The 22,517-nt window shown below is 42.6% G+C and overlaps 2 protein-coding genes across 5 annotated transcripts; one reads left to right on the top strand and one right to left on the bottom strand.

Moving 5' to 3' along the window:
• Nucleotide 1: 1 nt before the first annotated feature.
• On the bottom strand, nucleotides 2-18,967 carry yme1l1a (YME1-like 1a). 4 transcript variants are annotated; one of them, XM_079806141.1, is made up of 18 exons: nucleotides 18,835-18,967; nucleotides 17,859-17,990; nucleotides 16,799-16,982; nucleotides 16,053-16,154; nucleotides 15,589-15,698; nucleotides 15,318-15,465; nucleotides 15,126-15,233; nucleotides 14,778-14,951; nucleotides 14,550-14,702; nucleotides 5,163-5,295; nucleotides 5,019-5,081; nucleotides 4,591-4,703; nucleotides 4,345-4,500; nucleotides 4,086-4,237; nucleotides 2,759-2,885; nucleotides 2,602-2,675; nucleotides 1,704-1,790; nucleotides 2-1,620 (listed from the first exon to the last, which is right to left on the bottom strand). In XM_079806141.1, the coding sequence occupies exons 1-18, from the start codon at nucleotides 18,919-18,921 to the stop codon at nucleotides 1,477-1,479; spliced, it is 2,247 nt and encodes a 748-aa protein (XP_079662267.1). In that variant the 5' UTR covers nucleotides 18,922-18,967; the 3' UTR covers nucleotides 2-1,476. The 4 variants fall into 4 exon arrangements, with proteins under 4 accessions (XP_079662267.1, XP_079662268.1, XP_079662269.1 ...); XM_079806142.1 differs by having other exon boundaries at nucleotides 15,150-15,233; XM_079806143.1 differs by lacking the exon at nucleotides 18,835-18,967 and adding an exon at nucleotides 18,704-18,832.
• Nucleotides 18,968-19,971: 1,004 nt separating this feature from the next.
• eif1b (eukaryotic translation initiation factor 1B) lies at nucleotides 19,972-22,303 on the top strand. Its single transcript, XM_079805743.1, has 4 exons — nucleotides 19,972-20,164; nucleotides 21,483-21,646; nucleotides 21,733-21,834; nucleotides 21,962-22,303. Exons 1-4 carry the CDS (start codon nucleotides 20,134-20,136, stop codon nucleotides 22,004-22,006), a joined length of 342 nt encoding a protein of 113 aa, XP_079661869.1. The 5' UTR covers nucleotides 19,972-20,133; the 3' UTR covers nucleotides 22,007-22,303.
• Nucleotides 22,304-22,517: the final 214 nt, after the last annotated feature.

Raw genomic sequence — 22,517 nt, 5'->3', positions numbered from 1 at the left:
TCAAATGGTCATTTTATTTTGCAGTCTCTTCAGAAAAAAATTATAAAAACAAGCACACGATCTCTGAGCTCAGCTCAGCTGGTCTCCTCATGGTTGTGACCAGTATTCATCAGTTCCCTACAACATCTAGGCATTTTTATAAAGCCTTTCACAGCTGAAAACCAATGGGAAAACAAAGGGTCTTTAAATGTGCGATCCTTCCTCTTGTAACAAAACTCTGTAATTACAGACTTGGGTAGAGATGTAAAACACTGATTGCAGTTCCCCTCTCTGAACACAACAAAGCTATTGTCTCAAAGCTATCGGGGTGAAACTCTAATTCATGATTGACTTTAATTGGCTTCCATGAAGAAACATATAGCGGATGATGAGAAGGCAAGACCTAAATGTGTGTAGGCCACCAATTTTAAATAATAAGATAACCAATGACTATCTCAGCTGAGCTCACCTAACCTGATACCAGTGATTATCAGACTGAATGGTTTACTGCCACTCTTATTTTGAAACTTTGAAAACGATCCAAGAAATTAAACCTAATTCATTAACCTAACTCATACAAAATTCCAGCTTTATATTCTTACTTTCAGGAAATGACAAGGGAATAGCCTTTATTTATGTATTGTATTTAGTCACATCCATGTTCATTTCTGGTTGAGAGAAATGGAAATAAAGATGGTATTCATTTCAAAAACAAGCACACTAATAATTTTTAAACGCACACATATATACAGTGCGTCACCTGAACTGTTTAAACACACACATGCAGGCAACCCAAATGTGACAGAGGATAGCAACAGGAGGAGTTTAACTACCTGGAGTACTCAAATAAATAACTTAATGAACAAGATCAGGGGTTAGTAAATACAAAAGGTCCAGCGGAAACATTCTACAGTACTCCAATTGAATTGCCCAGATTTGCATTTACAGATATATTTATTCTATATCTGTGGATGCAAATATAAAACGGACATTCTGAAGTCACATTCATAATTGAACAATCTGTACTATGAGACATCATGATTTAGGCAGAAGCCCACTGGCATTTGATTTCAAGGAAAATGCCCCATTTATGATTTAAAAGTTGCTTTGCTTTCGGCTTTTCTCCATTTCTTAAAATAACAAATGCTTCAATTTGATGACCGGGTAACAAAGAATAGGATGCATAAAGCAAGTTATGAACATCATTTTCCTGTTATATACTTTGCTTCTAAAAACAAAGCAAAGAACTTACAGTTTAATTGATTTGTAACAATTTCCATTGGTTACTGCTTATGCATATGTACTTTTGGCATCATTTTACTGTCTCAAATTATTAGAACATGTCTGGATTTCAGTTAGCTTAGTGTCTGTTTGAAAGCAAACGTGCTGCCTGAAAATGAGGGAAGGCTAGAAAGTCTCGCTTATTACAGATGTTTATATTTACAGGTAAGGTTGTAAGATTGTAGCTTGAAATGTCTCTGTTAATCCAAGACTTAATCATCTGGGTTCCAGTGACTTTCCCTCCAGGATCATCTGAATTTCCTTTGCATCCAGAGTCTCATAAGTCAGTAGGGCATCGGCCAGCAGCTTGTGTTCTTTGCTGTACAACTTAAGTAGCTTCTTTGTCCTTTCATATGAGCTCTGAGAGAAAGAGAAAATTTGGAGGCTGAATTTCCACAATCATCAGATCAAATATCACTGACAAACAAACACTAAAGACCTACCTGCAACAGCACCCTGACTTCCTGTTCTACAGCAGCCCGGGTCTCTGGGCTATGGTTCGTCAGGTCATTATAGGTCATGACCCCCAGCTGGTCAAAGCAAAGAGAAGTGAGTGAACTGCAGTTACAGGCACAACAGTAATTCAACAAAGGCTTCACACAAGTTTCGGATTACGACAGGATCCTGACGTTAGGGATGGGTGAATGTGTGTGTAGTTTAGACCCTGCATGTGCGCAGCTCATTTTTGGAAATTGAGTATGAACTGAGTGCTGGAGAAGGGATTAGGATGAAACACAGATTTAAGTCTGGAATGTGAGCGCTCACACAACTCTGATGGCTTTTGAACACGTGGAAGGACTCAATGGCTTCTCCAAATAGCTATTTGCTTCTTTTTGAATACAATAAATAATTATTTTCACTTGAAATGTGATCTGATAGAGATGGGGAGTTTCCTCTTTTTTCCTCTAAAAATTTCCTGAAAACAGCATCATTTTGGAAAATTCTGACATAAGAATAGAACTACATGTTTTGTTTGAAACATCAAATGTCTAAAATATCCTAAACTGTAAAATGACCATAAAAACTATGCAGTTTTGACAAAATCAAAAAGATTAAAAAAATTATAAACCTCATAGTTCAGCCTAATAAATGATAATGAATGTTATTTTAGTTAAAATAAATAAATAAAACTCCTCGGATTTGTCCAAAGAACATGAATGGCTAAAATATTTAATCTTTTTAGTTGTGTTTTATTTATATATATATATACATATATATATTAGTTTTTCATCAATTCACAAACCCCAGTTTGGGAACCTCTTGCCTAAATTATGAAATCATTACTAACTTCATAGTTTAAGACAGGAAAAGAAAAAAAAGAGTAACATAACGAGTTTTCACCTTGTCACTCATTCCAAACCGTGTCACCATCATCTGTGCTATTTTGGTGGCTCCATCAAAATCACTGGATGCTCCTGTAAAAGAAACAAATAAACCGTGATGTTGATATTTCCAAGAATCCAAACGATAGCAAGGATTAGTTAGGGACACCTCTCACCGGTGGTGATATGATCATTTCCAAACACCAGTTCCTCAGCGACCCTGCCGCCCATGCTGATGTCCATCTGAGCCAGCAGCTGGGCCCGTGTCTCACTCCAGCGATCATTCTCAGGCAGCAAGGATACCTGAGAGTGACCAGAGAAACAAAAGAAGCATCACTATGGGTTTATCACGTATAACTGTCATTCAAAATCTAGCAAAACACAAAAACTGTTGAACAATGATATTTGTTTCTTTAAAAGCCATAAGTCAGGGAGATCTCAACTTAATTTAAATGCATTAATATGAACTCTTTCCCTGCCATCGATGGAATTTTCCATAATTTATGAAACAAAACTTCCGTGCCATTGACTGAATTTTCCGGCTGTCCATGTTTTCACTGTTATACGGTAGGGGGCGCTGTTATGCATCTTCTGAAAGAGTACTGAATCTTATGATCAAAATACAGGTAAAAAAGGGGCAGAAACAAGCGATAACAGCATTGGTAATGCACGTTGTATTCTTTGAAAAAACAAACAAACAAAAAACGTGATTTTCTCAGCTTTTAGTTCAAATTGCCCTTTTTAATGACACACCCACATTCAAGTGTTGATAAAAAAGAATGCATAAAGCTAGAATAATTTTTGTTTTCCCTTTAAAAGCAGAGGCTCTGTGCTTTCTTTTGATATATTGCATGTTCAGATATTCATACAACTTAATATTCTGGGAGGAATAAAATATTTGTGAAAATGATCAAAACCGCTCACAACTTTAAAAAAAACACTGGCGGGGAAAGAGTTAATATTCCACCCTATATTGATAATTATATTATTGCTGATTACTAAAAAATGACTGATATTAAAATTATATACAATTTTTTTTAAATAAACTACAAATAAAACAAAAAAGCCTACAATCTGTAATTTTACATTCTTATAATTTTCAATAATTTATTCCAAGAATATAAATTTTAATATAAACATTTAATATAACAACATTATTATAAATGTATAGTAATGGAATGATATAATGTACAGTTAACATGGATATTCGTTTAGAGATTTGATAAAGATTAAAAAAGTACTTTTAAATTATTATTATTATTAAGTGAATGTTAGATGATGGCAACATAATCTAAATTGAAAAATATTTTAAATGAGCATGCACAATGAAATATTCAATATTAACTGATACTGATAAATTAAAAACATTTATAATATTGGCTAATAAACTTTTCTTCTTCATTAGTTAATCTGGGAAATGTTGGGGGGTATTGAGAAAATGAAAATGAAAAATTGTATAATACATTACGTTATAATAGAACAGTGAGACCAATTATTACTCACATGTCCCAGCGAAGGGCCACGTGGCATGATGGTAGCTTTGTTGATGGGCATGGCGTCTTTGGTGTAATAAGCAACTATAGCATGTCCTGACTCATGATAGGCTGTGATCATCTTATTTCTCTTGTCTATCTCCACACTCCTGCGCTCTGGGCCTGGACAGACAGAGAAGAGGATTTTAGGAAAGAATCTCTTTGTTCAAGCATTAATCCCCATCACATGCTGCAGAGACTACGCTGTACAGCCCTACTGTCCTCCTCACCCATCAGGATCTTATCCTTCGCAAACTCCAGCTCCTTCATGGTCACCAGGTCTTTCCCATCGGCTGCTGCTTTCAGCGCCGCCTGGTTCACCAGGTTCTCCAGTTCGGCTCCAGAGAAACCCACTGTTCCCCTGGCAATGATCTCTGCATCAACAGCTACAAAACACACAAAAACTGATTATTTTATTGGATTGTCCTATTGGAGAATCTTTGGAGACATACTTGGTTTCTCTAAATAATTCTTACCAGAATCCACTTTAATTTTTTTCAAATACCACTGCAGGATTTCAGTGCGTCCCTTCACATCCGGTCTTGGGACAGTGACCTGCATGTCAAACCGGCCTGGTCTCACCAGAGCACTGAAACAAACATTAACAAGAAGATGGTTATATATTAAGGCTAATCACAAAGATTGCAGGTTTTAGTGACAGTAAACTGTTAACTAGAGAGTTTCTGAAATCATAATAGGGTCCTATCAGAGAAATATATGTCAAGTGATTCAATCAAAACTACCTGCTAGAAGTTTCATGTGAAATCCAGAGTCATATATTCTTGGATGAAGATGAATGATGATTGGATTTGTGGTTGTTGCATTGATGTTGACAGTTTTTTTACAACCCTAAAAGTCTTTGAAATAAATGCCTACATGTAAAAACGTGGCTAGAGAAACCTACTTGTCCAAAGCTTCAGCAAAGTTTGTAGCTCCAATCACAATGACCCCTTCATTGGGTTTAAACCTGAAATAATCAAAATACTAAAATAAGACCCATGTAACTTCTTTAAAAAAGAGGAAATGTAATAAAAAGCCATGGACTCACCCGTCCATCTCAGCGAGCAGTTGGTTGATGGTCTGTCGCGAGTATGGGTGCATGGGAGACTCGACTCTCTTGCCTCCTACACTGTCCAGCTCGTCAATAAATATTACACACGGTGCACTAGCTTTGGCCTCCTCTGTGAGAAAAACCCGCAGAAACATTTGTTAAAGGAGTCATGATTTGAGAAATCAAGTTTATGGATCTTTTGACATACAAGATGTCATTTTACTATAGAAATATTCCGATTTTCAGAACTGAAAACTTCCTTGTTAGTCCATAAAACAGCTTTTATTGAAACCAAGCTCAGAAACCGTTTCAGATTTTGTCACATTATTACGTCATAGTGCGACAAAAGACCGACTCGGCAGAAGAAGATCAAACACAGGATAACTCCAGCAACAAAACGATAGGATTACAAGACATTTTGAAGAGCCTTTGCATTGCCATCCTTGTGATCCTAACATTAAGAAAGCGTGGATGAAGTTCCTGTCAGATCGCGTCAGTAAAACACTGTTTGTTTGTTTGTTCTCTTACGAGAGGTTCTCTCGTATTGCGTAAGTTCCTTACGCTACGGGAAAGTATTCTTTCTTCGAGATTTCTGAAAAACCCAAAATTATATTTTGTAACATTGTCAACGCAGTGCGGCAGCCTGGCAGACCATAGCAGGCTATTCCAGCGTGCTATTGGCTGCTCTGCTGGCAACTGCAGCAGCCTATCGGTGAGCCCGCGTGACGTGGCGACCAATGAGGGCGCTTCGCGCCCACCTGGCTTCATTTGCCTACAGGTGGGGCGTGGCCACGTGTATATAAGCAGGGCTCACGGGCTGCATATTCGATTTTCTTTTCTTCAGCGAAGCCCTTCGCATCGCTGGATCTGGAACCCGCCGCCGTGACCGCGCAGACAAGCAAGCAGAGGACAGCGCCTGAGGAAGCCGGCAGCATCGCGCCACCTTCAGCCTTCCGTGCCTGCTCTGCTATCCGGCAGCCCCATATCCTTTTACGCTCAAAGTGTTGTCGCCGCTGCGTCACACTTTTCACAAAAAGAGCCGAGCGTTGATACAAATGTCTCGTTCCACCTGCGGCTCGTGTCACGCGCAGCTCAGCTCCGGGGACCGCCATGTGATCTGCGCTCTCTGCCTGGGCCGTGATCACGCCGCCGCCGCACTCCACGCTGGCGGATGCCAAGAGTGCGAAGAACTGACGATGTCGACCCTGCGGGCTCGACTCGTCCTGTTCGAAGATGATATCCCTCCAGTCCCTGCCACGCCGCGCAAGAAGAAGCGCCGCTCGCAGCGGACTCCGGAGCTCGCAGAGAGAAGCTCGCCGGAACCTTTCCCGCCCGCTTCACTCTCGCCTTCCCCGCCCCCACCCCAGGCCGCCATTTCTGTTGCCGCCTCCGGGGATGAGGCGGATGCGGCCGCGGAACGCGCCGACAGCTGCTCCATCATGGCTTCCGACAGCGAGGACTGGTCTTCCGCGTCCTCTTCAGTCCGGGGCTCCGGACGCTCTCGAGCGGGTGAGGACGCCGAACTCTTGCGCCTTCTCACCCGGGCTGTCGAGCAGCTAGGCCTCGAATGGGCCCCGCCCAAGGTGGCAGCGCCGAACCGACTTGACGGATGCTTCCTAAACAGTCGCCGCCGTGCGCCCACCTCCAGGACTGCACCCTTTTTGCCGGAGCTTCACGAGGAGCTCGCAAAGTCCTGGAATGCGCCATTCTCCGCGAGGGTCTCGTCTCAGGCTTCTTCGACGCTCTCACAAGTTGACGGCGCGGCCGAGAAAGGCTACAACGCTATCCCTCCGGTGGAAGAGGCGGTCGCAGCGCACCTTTGCCCGCCTTCTGGTTGGCGCTCAAAGGCTGCCCTCCCGTCTAAGGCCTGCAGAGTGACGTCATCGCTGATCGGCCGCGCTTTCGCTGCCTCCGGTCAAGCTGCGTCCGCTCTGCACTCTATGGCCGTGCTGCAAATCCTCCAAGCTAATCTCCTCCGCGACATGGACGAGAAATGCTGTGACGCTGAGTTAATCACGGATTTGCGAAGCGCGACGGATCTCTCCCTTCGCGCCACCAAGACCGCAGCACAGGCCCTCGGACGCTCTATGGCCTCCCTCACGGTAGCTGAGCGCCACCTCTGGCTCACGCTCGCGGACATGCGAGAAACAGAGCGCGCGGCCTTCCTAAACGCCCCGCTCTCTCCGTCTGGGCTTTTCGGACCAGCGGTCAAGGGGATCGTCGACCGTTTCTCCGAAGTGCAGAAAACGACGCAGGCCATGAACCCTTTCCTGCCTCGACGCCCCGGCGCTAGCAATAGCTCCGCTGCTCGCCGTCCTCGTGACCAGCCAGCAACGAGCTCCGCGCAGCGCCCAGCGCGGCCCCCTTCGTCTCAGAGAAGACCGAGCGGCCGCCCCAGATCGCGCTCTTCCAGCCGTGGTAAGCCGCCTCCACCTCGGGGCCCCCGGCCTAGGATCACGCTGAAGCCCGAGCCTCCAAAGTCCTCCTAGCAAGAGGCGAGAAACGACGGTTAAGTCCCGCCGCGGCCGGACCACCGTCAAAACTCTTTTTCCTGTCAGCCCCCACCACTGTGGCTGCTGCAGATGGATTTCACGCAGCCAACGAGCCGGCAAAAATGCCTTCTCGCCTGTCAATAACCGCCGTTTTTACGGCGAACCAGAGAAATCACAAAAGTTGCATTACTTCTGGTCGCACGGCTCGCGCCGTATGTGTTTCAAATGCAGTAAATGTGCCCACTTTTCTGTGTTCACCCCTGCACACAAGCACTATAAACCCTGTGTCCCCCACTCACATAAAGCGGCCACCGGCCGCTCGAGTGCTAGAGTTAGGTCACGTGTCCGCTTGTTTGCGTCCACGACTAACCACCACACGCGCTGTCACACAGCCACTCTTAACCGGTCATGTTCCACGCGTAAGAGTTGTGCCCGCTCAAACGCGCTCACACATTTTCGCGAACATTATGCCTCAGGCGCCACGCGCCACACCATTTATTTTCCGCCCAGGGTGGCCGGAGCGATGAGTGTAGGGCCGCACACAAGCCACTCCCCGCTCGAAGCGGCAGAGATGCAGTGTGTAGGGCGGCCAGCCATCGCGAGCGATCGGCTGGCCCACAGCACAGAGAGCGCGCGCACTGCGCCCGCCCCTCCTATACGGGCCGTCAAACCCGCGAAGCGCGGCGTTTCGAGCCCGGAGGCCGTTCTATCCCGTGAGACGCGAGAGCGTGGGAAGCCATTCCAGGTGTATCAGAATGGGTGCTGAAAACAGTGAAGCACGGCTACACTCTGCAGTTCGCTCGCCGCCCTCCGCGCTTCTGTGCGCGTACAGAGACGAGAGTGAGCGAGGAAGTAGCACATCTACTTCGAGCAGAAATAGCCACGCTGCTGTGCAAAGGGGCTATAGAACCGGTTCCCCACTCTATGAGCGAGTCAGGCTTTTACAGCCGGTATTTTCTCGTGCCAAAAAGGGATGGGTCGCTCAGACCGATTCTGGATCTGAGGCGTCTGAACAAAGCTCTTATGAAAAGATCGTTCAAGATGCTCACGACCAAGCAGATCCTCGCGCATATTCGCCCGAGAGACTGGCTAATCTCCCTAGATTTGAAAGATGCATATTTTCAAATCAAGATAACGCCGCGTCACAGGCCATTCTTACGATTCGCCTTCGACGGCCAGGCTTATCAATACACCGTCCTTCCGTTCGGCCTGTCACTAGCACCCCGTACATTTACGAAGTGCATGGACGCGGCCCTCGCTCCTCTGAGAAATCGAGGGATGCGAGTATTGAACTATCTGGACGATTGGCTCATCCTGGCGCAGTCGGAGGCCGAGCTCCTCGCCCACAGGGCAATGCTGCTCAGCCATCTGGACAGCCTAGGGCTCACGGTCAATTGGACCAAGAGCTCATTAGTGCCCACGCAATCAACCTCATTTCTGGGTTTGAATCTGGACACTGTGGCAATGTCAGCCCGCCTGTCACCCCATCGCGCGCGCCAAGTTCGGCGCATGGCTGCGTACTTTCGGCCAGGCAAAATCGCACCTCTCAAGCTGTTTCAGAGGATGCTGGGACGTATGGCCTCAGCTGCAGCTGTGCTCCAGCTGGGCTTAATGCGCATGCGCCCGCTGCAATGCTGGTTAAACGCCCGAGTGCCTCACAGGGCCTGGGCGTCCGGTGGCTTCAGGATCAGAGTGACTCAGGGCTGCGTGTCAGCCCTAGAGCCCTGGTTAGTAGCCGACTGGTACCAGAGGGGAGTGACGATGGGAGCCATCTCACACCGCAAGGTCATCTCGACGGACGCCTCCACCACGGGTTGGGGCGCCGTTTTCGAGGGCAGATCAGCCTCGGGCCTTTGGTCGAGCGAGGAAAAACTCCTACACATAAACTGTTTGGAGATGATAGCGGTAGAGAACGCGCTCAAGCAGTTTCTCCCGCTTATACGAGGACACCATGTGTTAGTCAGTGGTGTCCATGTGTTAGTCAGTGGTGTCCTACGTCCTACGTGAACCGGCAGGGCGGTGTCAGGTCCAGAGGTCTGGGCAATCTGACAGAACGCCTGCTCGTGTGGGCACACAGCTCGCTGCGCTCGTTGAGAGCTGCGCACGTGCCGGGCCACCTCAATGTGGGCCCGGACAAGCTGTCCAGGGGCCTCATTCTCCCAGGAGAATGGTCCCTGCACCCCCAGACAGTCCAGCTGGTATGGCGCCTGTTCGGCAGAGCGGAGCTCGACCTCTTTGCAACAAAAGAGAACGCCCGCTGCCCGACGTTTCTGTCCAAAAGCGAGGATGCGCTGTCCCAAACTTGGCCCAGCCTCCCGCTGTATGCTTTCCCGCCGATCTCCCTATTGCCCCAGGTCATAGCGAAAATCAGGGAAACGCGCCGTCCGGTGCTCCTTATAGCACCGCGCTGGGAGAACCAGATTTGGTACCCAGAGCTGGTGAAGCTGTCGCACTCACCCCCCTGGCCAGTTCCGCTGAGAGCAGACCTTCTCTCTCAAGCAGGAGGCTCAGTTTGGCATCCCCATCCAGAGCGATGGTCTCTGCATGTATGGGTGACCAACGGATACCCGTTGACCTGCCCGAAGGGGTTATGAACACGATTTCACACTCTAGAGCCCCCTCGACGAGGCGGTTATATAGTTCTAAGTGGTCGGTGTTCACTGAGTGGTGTGTTTCCAAGGGATTGGACCCACAGCAATGTGGGGTCCAGCGGGTGCTCTCCTTCCTCCAAGAGCTTTTGGAATTGGGCAGGTCCCCTTCCACGCTCAAAGTGTATGTGGCGGCTATAGCAGCGTTCGCTCAGACGACGCTAGGTAGCACGCTAGGAAGGAACGAGCTCATCGTCCGTTTCCTCAGAGGAGCCAGACGGATGAATCCCCCGCGGCCCCCGTCGGTTCCTATATGGGATCTGGCCTTGGTCCTAGAGGCCCTGAAGGCTCATCCCTTTGAACCGCTCGAGACTGTGGAACCAAGGTTCCTTTCGCTGAAAACCACGTTTCTGATAGCTCTGGCTTCAGTGAAACGCGTGGGGGATCTACACGCGCTCTCAGTGAGCCCGACGTGTATGGAGTTCGGTCCTAATGACTCTAAGGTCATTCTCAGACCGAGGCATGGTTATGTCCCCAAAGCGATCGGCACTCCCTTCAGGGCGCAGATTATCTCCCTCTCGGCTCTGCCAGCATCCGATGAGGGGGACGGTGGCAATTTCCTCTGCCCTGTCAGGGCATTGAGGGTTTATGTCACACGCTCCGCCGCCTTCAGGCGTTCTGAGCAGCTATTTGTTTCGTTTGGTGGGCGCACTAAAGGTCTCGCCTCCTCGAAACAGACCCTGTCCAGGTGGATAGTGGACGCGATTGCAACTGCATACGCTTCCAAACACCTGCAGTGCCCGCTAGGTGTCAGAGCACACTCCACCAGAGGCATGGCCTCTTCGTGGGCTTGGGCCAGAGGGATTTCCATCCACGATATCTGTATGGCGGTAGGCTGGGCCTCCCCGTCTACGTTCGTGAGATTTTACAATCTGGAAGTTCCTGCCTTACAGGCGAAAGTGTTATCAGTTCAATAGGGCCGTTGGTTCTGCCCAGTGATTCTGCGCAGACATAGCTCACATACTGGTAGTAAGTTCGGTACTAGGCTCATGTGAATTTGAAGGAGACCGGCGGTGCCGTTCCCTCATTTACGAGACGAGCTGTTGTGAGTTTGAAGGTGACCGGCGGTGCCGTTACCTCACTCATATAACAAGATATTGTGAATTTGAAGGCGACCGGCGTTGCCGCTCCCTCATTCATGAGACAAGGTGTGGTGAATTTGAAGGAGACCGGCAGGTGCCGTTCCCTCATTCATGGGACAGGGTGTTGTAACCACCCGTCGTAAACCACCCGTCAGTTCGAATGAAGTGTCTGTATATGTGGTGGCCCGTTTTTTCTTTACCGGCCACCCTGCCCGAGCAGTGTTATGGTCCCCGGTTCCCTGGGATACATATGCTGTATGCGAGGTGCGCACGGCGTTGACAATATGTTCCCGTAGCGTAAGGAACTTACGCAATACGAGAGAACCTCTCGTAAGAGAACGATACTCGGTTACTTAACGTAACCTCGGTTCTCTCTAGAAGAGGGAACGAGTATTGCGTTCCTTGCCGTGCGCCCCGCTGGCTTTTACGCTTCAGAACTAAGAAAACCGAATATGCAGCCCGTGAGCCCTGCTTATATACACGTGGCCACGCCCCACCTGTAGGCAAATGAAGCCAGGTGGGCGCGAAGCGCCCTCATTGGTCGCCACGTCACGCGGGCTCACCGATAGGCTGCTGCAGTTGCCAGCAGAGCAGCCAATAGCACGCTGGAATAGCCTGCTATGGTCTGCCAGGCTGCCGCACTGCGTTGACAATGTTACAAAATTAAGGATAATTTTGGGTTTTTCAGAAATCTCGAAGAAAGAATACTTTCCCGTAGCGTAAGGAACTTACGCAATACTCGTTCCCTCTTCTAGAGAGAACCGAGGTTACGTTAAGTAACCGAGTATCGTTTGTTTGCTTAATTATACTGCAAATTCGGTTTTAAACAAGAGACAGTTTGAAGCAGGCTTTTCAGATAGTCTGAAAATAAAAGATGAGGCAGTGCCAAATACACTGGATCCGTCAGTAATATCGCAACACACAAGTGTAAGTAACAGTGTTTTTACCATGTGTCACTGTTGCTTTGTCTGTTACAGATCGTATGATATGTATGGAAGAAAGCACGCAGAGAATACTGCTTTTGTTATTGTTTTGATCTGTAATCCTGAATAAAAGCTTCAGTGAGTGACATCTTCTGTAGTAAATTCAAACACGATACACGGATAGGGTGAACTATGAATAGCCTATAAGAATGACAGAGTGCCAAACAATGTATATTCATTCATAATTCTGTTCACACAAAACCGGTGGCGGAACTAGACTTTTATACATGGCCGGGGGATGGCCAAGGCTACATAGACCTGGAAAGAATATCATGTGTAATACTTATTTGTTTTCATTGTTTTGACCGATGTAACATTGTATTCAAATAAATAAGCTGCCGAAACTGTAGATACCAGTGAAATTTTACAATTCTCAATTCCAACTGATTTTCCACAGCAAAAACTAAAAGCCTAATAATATAAATTTAAAACATTATTGAATACAAGTGAAGGTCAGCAATAAAATAAGAACAGTGCTAAGAATTAAGTGTTTCATGTTTCAGGTCTAACAATAATTCAGGTACAGAAATGTAATAATCACATGTAAAATAACATTGCATAATCTTCACTGTATAAATTAAATATAGATGAATGTATATTAAAGCCAGTGGAGATCAGTGGGTGATTTTTTTCTTTTGTTCTTTGATTGACTTTAAATGGCAGACGGCAGGAGGTAGACTACAGGCTGCGGTCACTTTAAGACCAAATGCACAATATTGAATCCAAAATTGACACGCATACGATTTCTTTGTCAACTGCTTACATTCGGTTAAGACATAGCCGACTGTGTTTACTACGATACTCACCAAGACGGCTACTTTTATCATACTTTTATGTGTATTTGTCTATCCAAGTGCAAGACGCGCCTCTTTGTGCGTGCTATGGATGAAGTGAGACCAATATGGAGAAGTGCCATATGTCGCACACCAGTCACACCGCGTTCTCATGTTTAAGTTCAATGCAAAACATTTCATCTAATCACCATACAGGCAAAAAGTTCACTTCAAGAATGAAAAAAGTGGCGTTGATGCGTTTTACTGTAAAAACTGCGCAAACGGAAACAGAAAGGACAATCTATATTGTATCTTTCCATAAGCACAGACTTTACACTGAAAGAAAAATACAGAAAAATGTCTATACACACTCTTCCAGCCTAGGGTGAAGTCATTATACATTAGCAACGTTTTGAGACAAATTGTGTCATTTAATGGAAAACTATGGCAATGGTGCGGCAGGATTTTGAACAACTCTGCGTTTGCGCTTGCGCACAACCCCCTTTATTCTTAATCGTCTGTTTGGCAACTAACGTTAATATTCAACGTGAATACATGAACAATGTGTCGCACCGCTGCTCGTCAAAATAAATGCTTCTTTCAATAGGAGGTGAAATGGAAGTAGCAATCTAAATTTTGGGGTGGAACCCAGGGTGGCCAATCAGATGTGGACACCCCTCATATGTAATCAGCATGTAATATGCATGTAAACATGTGTTTCACATTGTTGGCAAATGTTTTGACTATGTAACGAGATAGATCGGAAGTTTTCAAAACAATTCCACTCATGTAATGGCGGGGATGTTGAAGGTTATTTGGTTACACTTTATTTTAAGGTGTCATTGTTACAGTGTAATTATATTATTTTAAGTATTTTTAAGTATTTAAGTATTATATTATTTAAGTACTGAGTAATATTAATGAACTACATGTACTTACTATAGGGTTATGGTAGGATTAGGGTTTGGTTGAGGGTTAAATTGCATGGCATTATGCAAATTTACTGTTATTACTATGGTAAGTACATGTAACATATGTAACAAGGACAGTAGGACACTGTAAAATAAAGTGTTACTGATTATTTTAATATGCAAAAGTGTTACCCAATCATAGCAGTGGGCATTCATTTACAAGTCTTGAATGCAGCATGCTTTTGATGAAAGCATGTTCAAAAGAGAGGGTCAAAAACATGATAGACAATAGCTTATTACTTCTAAATACGGATTCATTTTGATGTAAAAAAATCTTGATAACATTATAAGTGGACTTCAGAGAACCTCAATATTTTTTTTAATGCAGTTGATGATCCTTTTAAAGTAGTTAAGGAAGTAGTTAAAGTAGTGATGTTATAACACCATAAGCATTATGAGCGTTCTAAGACTACATTTTTCCCTCAAAAGACTCACTGAAAAGGTTTCTGATGCGACTCGCTCCGACTCCCACAAACATTTCGTCAAACTCTGACCCGGAGGCGTAGTAAAAGGGCACGTCTGCTTCACCTGCCACAGCTCTGGCCAACAGGGTTTTTCCTGTTCCTGGAGGCCCCACAAGCAGGATACCTGAAATACACATCCAGATTAGACCTTTCTACAAAATTAAAAACAACGACCATAAGTAAAAGAGTTGAATTTCACCTTTGGGAAGTTTACCGCCAAGCACAGTGAATTTCTGAGGGTTTCGCAAAAATTCGACAACATCCTGAAGTTCGTTCTTGGCCTCCTCTACACCTTTCACATGTTCAAAGGTGACATTTTTCATTTGAACGGGGTCCACGGCTGAATCCAGACCAGAGGTGGTGCGAAAACGAACTACAAGTAAACAGATAAAACGAAAACTTGAATGTGAACATACTGCATTCTAAGGATCTCATCAGAACTCAAAAAGACATTTGATACTTTATTATAAAAGCTGCCGAAGAAATTCAGCTACAGTCAACATTTTAGGCAAGCAAATATAAGGAATTTATAAAATGGGACACAAACCAGTGTCAGAAAACGATCCTTTACCCGAGAAGAAAGGGCTTCTGGACACACCATACAGGCCAACCAGAAGTAGGGCAAAAATAATCAGACGTGTCCTCTTTGCAGCGTCTGTTAGAAACAGAAAAAGTAAGAATGAAGTTCCTGCCGCAAACACATTTTTACTATTGAACAGATATACGTTTAATATATCACCTTGATTCCTCTGTGTCAATGCCTGAGCCTTCATGAAGCCCTCTGTGAAGCCAGTCTTAAAAGCATCCTGGTGAGAGTCTGACAAGTTATTCTGTTTCAATAACTGTTCAAAACTCCCTGTGTCTTGCTTTTCCTTCATGAGGAGGCCCTGAAGAGGACAGAGAATAAGAAAAAATCAGAAACCGGTTAATCACACAGATAAAACCTGCTGTAAATCTGAGAGCACACCTGCATGAATTAATATTTCATCAGTGACATGCAGCTCACTAACTTTCATAAAGACTGGCGTATAATTCTCTGCTTCTACTGGAGCTTCAGAACCAGACAGCAGACGCCTGGTCTTGGACCTCATCGTCTTGAAACCTCTGTTTTGGACCCATACTAAGCATGAAAACAAACAACACATACATCAAAATAAACCCAGAACTCAATCCATACAGTAGCTGTAATGTAACTGTGTAAAGGCCCTGTTCACACCAAGAACAATAAATATAACTATATTAGCATCCACACCAATAGATGATAAAGTTTATTATAAGCAGCATGCACTGCAGTTATGTTATCTGCCACTTTAAATGCTCAAGCCCGGGTGGATTCTTATTGGTTGTCATTCTTTTTATTGTTCATCAGCAGATAAAAATCGTTCTGAAAGTGATTCCAATGATATTGTTCCAGCTGTGGTGTGGACTAGGCCTTTAATTCTTTATATTTTGGTCATTTGTATATAAAGATTACATTGCAGATGGTGCAGATCTACGCAGGCTGTCTGGAGGGGGCTGGAGCTTTGCCTACGAAACACCGGAGAGCCAAAGAGTCCCTTGTGTTTGTGAGAGAATCCTGTGGTAAGACATACAATTTACATTACACAACAAAGTCAAGAATAAATCACTTTGCTGTCAACAAAATTTCCAAATTACAAGCCTTTTCTCACAGTGTCTGAATTGGTTAATTCACGGATTCTGTCTCTCTAAACTCCTTCTTTCTGAGAGCCTACTCTGCTCTGATTGGTCAGACGGCCCAGTATGTTGTGATTTGTTGACCACTTATAGTGCATGTCGGAAACTAAAAGCTCTATGATCATATCTGAATTTCAGCTTGATCTTTGAAACTTTGCAGACCTTTAAAATTTACAAGCAGCTATATTACACACTGCATTAAAGTTGATATCCGAAAAAGACTGGAAAGTTGTTGGAAATCAGAAAACTTGTTGGTGCACAAAATTTCAAAATCCTCATAAATAGGCAATTTAAGTTAAAAAGGTAAGGCAAGTTATCTAATTAGTCAAAATATTCAGGTACAGTAGGTTAGAAATTATGAAACTTATTTTGTAATTGCTCAACAGCACACTGTTGATAAAGAAAGATGTGGTCGCATAAACATATTCTGTAAGGGAATAAACCTAATTATTGAGCGACCAACAATTTCCGAGAGACAAATATACTTTAAAATATGATATCACCATATGTTGTGGCTAACCTTACCATATTTGTTTTGGAAGAAGGAGGGGGCGGAAATGTGAGATGTTCTCCATGCTGTGGAGTTTTGAGCAGCACTGGAGATGGATTTCTCCTCTGGATCTATCGAAGGCAGCAGGCGTTCCAGAACATCACGTACATGACTGAACCTCAGCTCTGACAGACCCAGGTCCTTCAGGTTCACTTTGGGCTGTGAAAACAAGCCAGTGGGAACCAGTGTTATTGGTGGTCATTTTTATATTTTTTTTTTGTAATGTCTATATAAGTTTGTTTTTAGTCATTTTTATTTCAGTTTTAGTTTTCTGAAGTGAAACTAAACAAAAATGTTCTATATATTATATACAAAAAAGTTTTTTATATATTATATTTTATTTCAGTAAATGCTTATTTTTGTCACATCATGTGTCGGATAGAAGCTCACAAAGACGAGGATGAACAGGAGACAGGAACTTTAATAACAAAACTCAGGTAACTCTTAAACACGTAGAATCATAGACGAGAACCGACAAACACTGAGGGAGAACTGTGGGCTTAAAGGGTTACTTCAGTGATTTAGCATTAAGCTTTGTATCAGTAGAAACCCGGTAGTATATTCAAATTATCGTAATACAGAGCCACTGTAGTCATTTGGACTCCTTAAATGACGTTTTTACTTACTATTCTGGGCCATCAAGTTTCAGTCCCTCTGAAAGCCTATGGACGAGTGAGACAGCTCTCAGATTTCATCAAAAATATACTAAATTATGTTCCGAAGATGAACGAAGGTCTTACATGGTTGGAACAACATGAGGGTGAGTAATTACTGACAGAATTTTCATTTTTGGGTGAACTAACCCTTTAAGTAAACAAAGCAAATGACAATAACAAGGTGATAAACGAGGCACAGGTGAATGATGTAACTAATTAGACTAACTGGGGAGAACTGGGTCACAGAGACTTAACCAAAAACACAAGACAGAGCAAACATGTAACAATTTTATTTCAAGCTATAATAACCCTGGCGTAAACATGAACTCTAACATGCAAGTGCTATAAAATGTGTGTGCGGTTTCTGTGACTGTCATACCTCATTGAGAAGAGGGTCGTGTTCAGATGAAAGGTCTCTCTGTAGACTCTGCACCGATGCGGTTACGGTCGAGTTGGCTGAACTCTTCAGGTACTGGACCACATTGATTAAATGGGTCAAAGGCACTGTTCCCTAAAAAAAGAGTTAATTTTGGTCACGTTGCATAATTTGGTGTGGAGAATACTGGATAGCAAATAAAAGAATAAAACTATTTCCAGCCATAGCAATACATATCATAGTCACAGAGACTGATAAGCTCTCTATGTATGACTTCTACCACCGGATGTTGATCAGTAGGTCAGTTATGTCACTACTGACATACTAACACATTATTGTAATCACACATACTTCATTTTCCCCCTTCAGACACGTACACACTCAGTCTCCTTATTAAACAGTCTCTCACAGCTGTTGTTGTATAACCAGAATGAAGGTAACTTAATATTACATAACAATGTCATCAGAAAACACTATTATTCATGAAAATTAATTAAATATAATACATACAGAATATCTGTATACGTTTGTTCTCAATCAACAGGAAGAAAAAGAAAAGGTAAATAGTAACAGATGGTTTGATGTCAATCAGATGATGTAATCTGTTTGAGGGTCAGATGTGTCAGAAATAGGCTGTTATTAAAATACATTTTCAATAGCAGACAATATTATTGTTTTAAATATATATATATTAATCAGAATTAGATTTACAAGATCGAAGTTTGTTATGGAAAGCCCCACACACACTGGTTTCTCTTTCTCGTTCATTATTACTCTCTACAGTCACACATTTACTCACAAAAAGGGTTTTGACGACTACTATTTACAACAATGAAATACCTTCATACCTGCGACTGAAAGGTTGTAGGCAGAGAAAACATATTTTGCTTAGATTTTCGTTGAGGGGCTTTCTTGTGCTCCTGTCAGATCCGCTACTGTTCTTTTTTTAGGTTTTGATAACCGGTGTTGTTAAACTCACCGGTGTTGTTAATCTCACCGATGACTCCACTCTCCCCTTTACTAAACGAAAGCACAGCGTTGTTAAATTCAGCGGATTAATCGCCATTACGTGATCTTCACTTCTTCGGTTGTAGTCGAAACCAGATATCGTTCTCTTCAGTGCCGCCTGCTGGACAATAACGGTAAGGCGCAAATTTCACAAAATGTTTAGTTCATTACCTTACTTTTTTAAAAATTAACAATTGCACACAAGCATTACATAATCACACAATAAGGCATTGAAATTACAAACGTTAGAAAGATAAAGAAAACATTAATTAACATTAATCAACATTAATCTATCTATCTATGGTATTATCACAGTAAAGCAAGCCAAATAATCTCTCTTTAGCGTCATCTAGTGGCCTTGCAGCGCACATCCCCGGATGTAGAGGCTCGGTCTTTGCCTGTATAAAAGCATAGTATTATGACATTTGTTATTTATATAATAATGCAAAACTTTGAAATAGATACATATTTTTTAAGCATAAAATTAAAATACAACCAAAATGGTGTGTTGGAAACGCTACTGTAAGAGCTAAGCGATTGTTTATTTTGACTTCCGGGTTGTTTAAAGACCCCACAATGAGGAGTGGATGGGCTAGAAATAAACTTTATTATCCTATCTCAAATTAAAACCATCTTGTCAAATATCATTATGCTGTGAGAGCCTGTTTTATTAATTTTATTCGACAGTAAAGTAGTCAAAATAATTATAATATGACAATAAACATTACAGTACTATTACACGACTGTCACTCAATCGAAGACTTTTAAAAATGCTCTTTTTATGTTTTTAATATATATTAGTCATAAAATCTAGTAGCCTAATGTGAATTTATAAAATCTTAAAATCCCCATGAATTAAATACACACTGAATGTGCAAAATAGTCCCCACTTTGATTTTAAATCACTTCAGTTATATATATATATATATATATATATATATATATATATATATATATATATATATATATATATATATATATATATATATATATATATATATATATATATATATATATATATATATAAAATCCTAAATTAAATACAGCTGGCAATGTACTTAAAGCCTTTTGTCACCGCGAATTAAAGCACTTCCGTTCCGCTGAGTCCCACGCGATTGACTCATTGGTAGTTGCATCAGGCAGATTAAAAGCAGCCGCTCCGGTGTTTTCGACGACGATTTATAAAATAACAACACATCTAAGCAAGTATCTTCAAACGGCATTGATCGCCGACATCTTTCATCTGTTAAAGTTATCGCAGTTATATCGCATGTCCAATATACAGAACCTCCAGTCCTTCGGTAAGTTGCACGAGTTTACACACGGACATCTTGGGCATTGTGTTGTTTGGTGTCTGTCCACAAATGCATCGGTACGAACATGTTATTTAAATGGTCGATGTAAACGTTTTTTTTCTTTCTTCAAAGAAAAAAAAAAGCTAATTCGCATGCCTGGGAAAGTTCGTTGGGAAAATAATGGCGTTTTTATAAACTAAATATATTTTTGTAACGCTGCTGTTAGCACAATAGCTAACGTTTTATAGACCTCATACGGCACAAATCCACATTTCCGTTGATCAAAAGGTTCTCTATGGTTGAAGAAGGTTCTTCGTATTAATATTATTCACACTAAGAAAAAACGATTCTTATAGGAGCCGTTCCCTAAAGTTATTTGTGGAACCTAAAATGGTGGTTCTTTTATGACATCACCGTGAAAACCACCTTTTTGAGCCTTTAATTAGTTCTTTGGTCGTTCATTGTTTCAAACGTGTGGCAAATCCTAAAAGGGATGGTTGACCTAAAAAAATGTAATTGTAATTTACACCAAGTTTTTCTAAACCTTTGAGTTTCTATGTTAAACAAAATGTATTTTAAAATGTGTTAGTAACCAAACGGTTGGAGGCCCATTGACATTCTTCAAAATATAATTTGTGTTCAGCAGGACAAAGAAACTCATACAGGTTTGGAACAACTTGAGGGTGAGTAAATGGCTTATTTTTGGGTGAAGTATCCCTTTAAGCAAAATCTGATCAAACAGCTTTTTTAAAAGCACCGTTCAACCAATAGTCAGCTATCCTTTTAAAAAAGCTGTTTGATCAGTTTTTGCTTAAAGGGATACTTAACCCAAAAATAAGCCATTTACTCACCCTCAAGTTGTTCCAAACCTGAATAAATTCTTCTGCTGAACACAAGATGATATATCGAAGAATGTCTGAAACAAACAGTTGATGGACCATCCATAGACTTCCATAGTATTTTTTTCCCCCCTACTATGGAAGCCACCAACTGCTTAGTTCCTCATTCTTCAAAATATCAGCTTTTGTGTTCAGCAGAAGAGAAATTCATACAAGCTTGGAACAATTTGAGGAGGAGTAAATTACAATTTTTACTTTTGGGTGAACTATCCCTTTAAGTTGTTTAAATCCCCACAATGACCGTAAAAGGTGTAGGTCTGCATTTATTTTATTGCTCTGTATATCAACCCACATTGAGATTTAGCTCTTTATGATCTCTGACTTGATTCATTCCCCAGGCTTGCTCCCATTGTAGTACATAACCTGAGGCTGTGAGATTTTGTTTCTTGTAACAAAGACTGAAGTGTTGAATTGTTTCTCCATAGATCCCTTTGCTGATGCAACTAAGGGTGACGACTTGCTCCCGGCTGGGACGGAGGATAAAATCCACATAAGGATTCAACAACGTAACGGCCGCAAAACGCTGACCACAGTTCAGGGCATCGCCGATGATTATGATAAAAAGAAGCTTGTAAAAGCCTTTAAGAAGGTACTTTCTAGCTCCTAGTTATTTGGAAGCGTTTCGGTCAAAGTGTTATTTGGCGTTGAGTAATCTTGTGCTGTTTTGTTTAATAGAAATTTGCCTGCAATGGTACAGTGATCGAGCACCCAGAGTATGGTGAGGTGATTCAGTTACAGGGTGACCAAAGGAAGAATATCTGCCAATTTCTTCTGGAGGTGAAGTATACTTATGCATGGAATAACATGCTACCGCTTGCAAGCTGTTTGTGTCTTGATAGTGCGTTTTTAAATGGGTTGGATAGTTTTGCAAGCAATTACTCATTTCCTACTTGCTATTTTACAGATCAACATCGTAAAGGAGGAGCAGTTGAAGGTTCACGGGTTTTAAAATGATGGCCCCTCCAGGGCTTTCTAAAGGACTGCACCAGCATGTAGCAATCCTAGTATATTCATGGCAGGGTTTTAGTGAACACGTGCTAACAACACTGACAGCAGGGTGAAACTGTTTTTGCAGTCATTTCAAGCTCGACTCTTCATAATGACCTCAACCGGACCACTAATTCCAGGCTGGTCCGAATTAGATACTGAATCTTTGTTGCTGATGCTTGTGAACGTTTTATGATTGATACACTCCATTGCACGATATCTTTTTATCAAGGACAATAAAGTTATGTGACTTTGCACATTTGTGACTGTTTGTCTTCTCTTCCCTCATAACATCTATTTGAATGCTACAGATTAAACATTTATAGCAAGGTATTAAGACTAGCCGAATGCATATTGCTAGTTTAGATTTGGATGGCACCAAGATCAATAACTGTTTGTGCATTCAAGCCTTGACTCAGAAATGGTATCCAAGTATTACAATTAGATTTTATAGGCAATTTACTTTTAGCATG

This window comes from Gobio gobio (assembly GCF_949357685.1).
Source record: "Gobio gobio genome assembly, chromosome: 23".
NCBI classification, from domain to species: Eukaryota; Metazoa; Chordata; class Actinopteri; order Cypriniformes; family Gobionidae; genus Gobio; species Gobio gobio.
Note: the sequence above shows the minus strand (reverse complement) of the source record. Positions and strands in the feature narration are given on the sequence as shown.